This window comes from Cynara cardunculus (genome assembly GCF_001531365.2).
Source record: "Cynara cardunculus var. scolymus isolate 2C chromosome LG 2, CcrdV1, whole genome shotgun sequence".
In the NCBI taxonomy this organism is placed as follows: Eukaryota; Viridiplantae; Streptophyta; class Magnoliopsida; order Asterales; family Asteraceae; genus Cynara; species Cynara cardunculus.
The window spans coordinates 58,717,196-58,722,350 of NC_037529.1; the positions used below are offsets into that span (position 1 = coordinate 58,717,196).

A 5,155-nucleotide genomic window follows, 5' to 3' on the forward strand; every position below is an offset into this window, starting at 1 on the left:
ATGGGATGAAATCGGATAGGGATGAAATCGTTTAGGGATGAACGGGTTTAAGAGTTTTTAAGAGTTTTAACCAAATGCTTTATAAGATAGTATAGATTATTATAGACAAATCTTACAAAAAATTTATGAAATACCGAATATTCCCATGAAATTTATAAATCGTATGTTTGTGGAATTTCAATAAAAGTTAGGGATTTCAAATCCATTTAATCCCTCAAACCAAACATGGAATTAGAATAAAATTTTAAATTGCTCGGTGTATTTGGAATTCAATTTCATTTCAGTCTCATGTTTGGTTTGAAGGACTTTCCTGAATTTGAAATCTCATGAGGAACAGGTCGCTCTCACATGATCCCAAGTCTATATATATGTATGTATATATTTTGCCATGATAAATCACGTTTTGGAAAACACCATGATCTTGTCGTGGCTCTAAGATTTAAGGTTTAACATCATCGACAACCCTCCATACATCTAGAAACTTGGCCCAAGACCATATTCGACTATCGACTTGTCATGTAATAGAAGTTGCATATTCGTCTTGAAACAGTATCGAACGTTTAATAACATTTCGCAATCCAAACAACCCGAACACCCGATCTAACATTAATTTACCTTATAATGAAGTTCCCTGTTTCAAAAACTGATTAACAAAATTCGCACATTAGAGCCTTGAAACAAATCGAACATTTGATAACATTTAGCAATACAAAGAGCTTGAAAAATCCAATCTAACATTAATTACCCAAGAACCGACATTCCCGGCTTCCGAAAAACCGAGCGACCCAAACCAGATTCAAGTATACAAAAGCATCAACACACCTAAATAATCTCACACAGCAACATGCCATAAGAGATTTACAGACATCGTCGCATCGATTATTAAGCTCCCCAAAGGTAAAATTGGCTTTTTATACAAACTGGAAAAAGCGAAACCTTAATCAGGTAAGACAGACTTCTCCGCTTTGATGAGCTTCTTTGACCCTTTTATCGTATTCATCTTCATCATCCTCGGCTTCTTTTTCCCCTGCTTCTTTATCATCATCGTCTTCTTCCTCACCCCACCCAAACCCTCCAATGGCGCGAGAAGCTGCAGGCGGGGATCTTGCTTCTTCCACAATTTTCATGATTTCTTCAACGCTTTGTGGTGAAAATGTCGGGTTTTCCTTCCTGTAATACACTGCTTGAGCTGCTTCCGTTAATTCCCTTGGCAGATTCTTCAGGAACCATGGGTGGCTTTTGATATCTTTTAGGCTAATCCTCTATTGAAAAAAGAAAGTCAAACGTTATGCAAGTTCTGTTGTCAAAAGTCAAAGTAAAATAGACGCATAAAGTCAGCAAGATCCAGCGTCCTTTGGTTAAATGACCTTAAATGAGTTATCAATTAGCAGCATGACCCTCTAAATTTTTTGTTCGTCTCAATGACCTTCATCTGACCAGCCCCTGATGTTAAACATTTAGCCTCTGGCCTAAAACAGTCTGCCCCCGAAAAAACTTGAAAACAAGCCAGAGGTTGATTTTGCAAAACGAGCTTATGGAGGTGGTCATAGAAATTAAAATCTCATTTGAGGTTATACACCTAAATTCAAACATCTGTCCCGTTTTCATTATGGAAAACGTATAAACTAACACATATCATACCAAACAAGCATGTATAATTGGTGTTGTTCATTAAAATTACCGTTTTGTGGACCTCGTATATGTATTCTGAGAAGATGTAATAAACGGACATAAAGACGGGACCCACAAAATGAAGAGAAATGTGTAAACGAAAAGAAAATAGACTTTATCATAGTCAAAGCAGCTCATTTCAACCACAAAATGCAAAAAACTGCTTCTTCCTTGTTTGAATAAAAGGGTACAACTTGGTTGTTGCAATAATTGTTCAACTCTGACTTTAAGTGTGAACAAATTTAAAGCTAGCAGAGATGCTGACTTGTAATTTGCATGCATCCATAAAATGTGAAATAGACAATCCACCAGATTGACGAAATCCTCAGTCAAATGTGCGTGTTTTGAAACGCTAAAACTTGAAGTTCTTTACTAAATTCACAAAATCAGTATATATACGTACCCTGGACGCATTGGCGACAAATATCCGAGAAAGGAGATGCCTACAGTCTTGAGATATGTGAACGTAGTCAGGGATCTTGTATTGCACAGCCATTATTCGCTACCAAAACGAGAATCAGAAGTCAAAGTCAGCATACATAAGAAACTTTGCGTCAAGTAAAAATCTAGTCGCTTACTTGAATAGTCTTCCTGAAATTTTTTGGATCTTCTTGGTCTTCAAAAGGGTATGCTCCCACGAGCATCACGTAAAGTGTCACTCCACAAGACCAAACATCAGCCAACTGAACAAACCCAAATCAGAAAAGTCGGCAAAACCCCAAAATACATGCATAAAATCAACACATAAATAAACCCCATATAAAGCCTACCACATGCTCGTATTGACAATATTTGAATATATAAAATAACCATATAATCATTATTTTCCGAACAACGTTTACAAATTATATGACAACATAACTTTTTACCTTGCCATCATACTCCCTACGAGAAAGAACCTCAGGGGCAATGTATGCAGGAGTTCCAACTGTGGATTTAGGTCTCGAGTGAAGCAGAGATGACTGCAAAAGGTTAAATGACTATCAGGACCTTAATTTTATGTTTACAAGTTAGTTTCAACCCTCAATAACTGATGGAATACCTTTGAGTAGCCAAAATCACAAATTTTCAAGCGCGGTGCAGGGCTCCCATCTAAAAGAGTGTTCTCAAGCTTCAAATCTCTATGGCATATTTGCTGCAAAAGGGCTGAATTAGATGAAGGCTAAAGAACATACATTCAACTTCTAAAAGACACATTTACCATGAAATGACAATAGTGAACTCCTGAGATAAGCTGCTGGAAGAAGTATCTAGCCTGAAATTTAGATGGATAGCATCAATAAAGAGAAGGGACTGGCTGAAGATGAATAGCGTCAACCGAATAGTTAAGAAATTATTGGTACTAGAACAAATTAGACCTCATCTTCACTGAATCTTCCAGCATTGCAAATCCTATCAAAAAGCTCCCCTCCTGCGGCATACTCCATGACAATGGCAAGGTGGGTGGGAGTCAGTACCACCTATAGAAACACCACCGTGATTATAAGCTTATGATCCAGAATCTTATAATAGTTACATGCAACTTTTGGGCACATAGTTTAATGGAAGCGTTTGACGATTAGTCAAATTCTGCAAATTCCCTTGAACAATGGCATGATAGAGGGTCCTTGTTGACCAAAATCAATGAAGTTAATAATTTGTAATAATAACAATGAGTGATTATGTCATTTATCTCCACGCGAATGAGGCAAAGGTTATGATGAAACCAATGGTAAATATCGATGGGAAGAAACAAAGGAAGAAGACTACTTGCCTCTCTAAACCGAATTATATTCGGGTGTCGAAGTGATCTGTGATTTATAATCTCTCGAGCAACATTCTCATCAATCTACAACCAAAAAAGAATATATGTACATACCCTCTTGCAATTCAGCCTATAGGCCGATATTCAAACAAATCAAACAGAAACAAATGACTTCAATATTAGATGTATAATGAAATCACAAGTGGGCATTATATATAATCAAATACAGACGAATTCATGTTAACAATTAGAAGTATCCTTGAGCAATTCTAACTTGCAAAACCTACCAATTTGAATAAAACAACATTAAATTAATAAAATAATACTAAGAATTTTAGGAAAATCGTTTATACCTTATGCCCTCTTTCTATATATTTCATAGCAACAAGCTCTTTGGTAACCTTGTTCCTCATCAACCTTGCAACGCCAAAATTTCCAGACCCTATATCCTTCACAAGCTCGTACTTGTCCATTTTCTATTTTTATAAACCGTCGAAACACGGTAAGAGAGTTAAGTCACGAAAAAGAAGAGCAATATTTTCTTATGATTGCAAAACTCCTTGACCCTAAATTTAATCAAAACTTACCTCAATGTTCTTCCGGATATAAAATTTCCCGAACAGAAAGCCCTAACCCAGATAAAATGTCGATGAAATTGGGAATATGGGGTATCAAATTCTAGAAATTTGAGCTTCAATTCATTGTTTTCCTACACCATGAAAACCGAAAACCCTAATCTCCTAGATACCAATCGGTGTAATTAGGATAAATCAGAATACGTGAGGGGGAAATTATCCAAATATTTGATACGGGTTTTGGTGTAAAGGGCGGAATTTAGTGAAAAATATGCAAGATTGCGGAGGATTATTAATTAGAAAAAAGGTTATGAAAGAACATGCAAGACGAGAGAGAGAGAGAGAGAGAGAGAGAGAGAGAGAGAGAGTTTGTGCGTCTCTGGAATCTGTAGGGAGAGAGATCCAAAAGAAATCTAAAAATAGATTGCAGTTTCCTGGAAAGAGAATGAACGACAGGGATGGTGTTGAAGACACACAGAAGGGGGTGGAACGACAAGCTTCTAATTCTTCAAGGATTAAAATTGACATCTTAAAATAATTCAAAAAAATCAATGAAACATCACCAAAAGTAGAAATTCTTACTTAGGGGCTGTTTGTTTCCCTCTTAATGGTGACATTAAGAGGGAGCCTCTTAATCGGTCAGAGGTTAGGACCGTTTGGCAAAAAAAAAAACAGTCTCTTAATGGTTACATATGGCTCTTAACCATTTTGCATCCAATGGTTCACTCAACCATTCAGACTTCTATTTTTTCCAAGATTACCCTTCCCACCCCTTCTTCCCAACCCTCTCTTCACGCACGTCGCTCCGTCTCCGGTAGCCTCCACCATCTCCGTTCCCGTCTCCGGTAGCCTCCACCATCTCCGTCCCCGTCTCCGGTAGCCTCCACCATCTCTGTCCCCGTCTCCGGTAGTGACCGTCTCCATCGCCGGCGACCTCCCACAACTTCGATTATCGCCTGTTGTCGCTTGACCGTCTCCATAGCCTGTTGAGACTCTTGCCTGTTGTTGTCGCTCGACCGTCTCCATCGCCGGCGACCTCSACCGTCTCCATCGCCTGTGAGACTCTCGCCTGTTGTCGCTCGACCGTCTCCATCGCCGGCGACCTCCACCGTCTCCATCGCCTGTGAGACTCTCGCATGTTGTCGCTCGACCGTCTCCATCGCCG

At 38.6% G+C, this 5,155-nt stretch overlaps 1 protein-coding gene across 1 annotated transcript; it reads right to left on the minus strand.

Annotated features, from left to right (window-relative positions):
* Positions 1-667: 667 nt before the first annotated feature.
* Positions 668-4,384, minus strand: LOC112506023 (serine/threonine-protein kinase SRK2A-like). The gene is made up of 10 exons (XM_025110053.1): positions 4,003-4,384; positions 3,769-3,891; positions 3,425-3,499; positions 3,030-3,131; positions 2,873-2,926; positions 2,714-2,806; positions 2,541-2,633; positions 2,250-2,354; positions 2,075-2,173; positions 668-1,262 (listed from the first exon to the last, which is right to left on the minus strand). The coding sequence occupies exons 2-10, from the start codon at positions 3,886-3,888 to the stop codon at positions 942-944; spliced, it is 1,062 nt and encodes a 353-aa protein (XP_024965821.1). The 5' UTR covers positions 3,889-3,891; positions 4,003-4,384; the 3' UTR covers positions 668-941.
* Between the last annotated feature and the right edge of the window lie 771 nt (positions 4,385-5,155).

Bases quoted from the DNA above. Each gene is read 5' to 3' on its own strand.
- LOC112506023 (XM_025110053.1), bottom strand. From the start codon at position 3,888: ATGGACAAGTACGAGCTTGTGAAGGATATAGGGTCTGGAAATTTTGGC. The intron at 2,807-2,872 runs GTAAATGTGTCT...GCCCTTTTGCAG, and splicing joins TTCACTATTGTCATTTCATG to CAAATATGCCATAGAGATTT. The intron at 1,263-2,074 runs GTACGTATATAT...TTTTTTCAATAG, and splicing joins TTGTCGCCAATGCGTCCAGG to AGGATTAGCCTAAAAGATAT.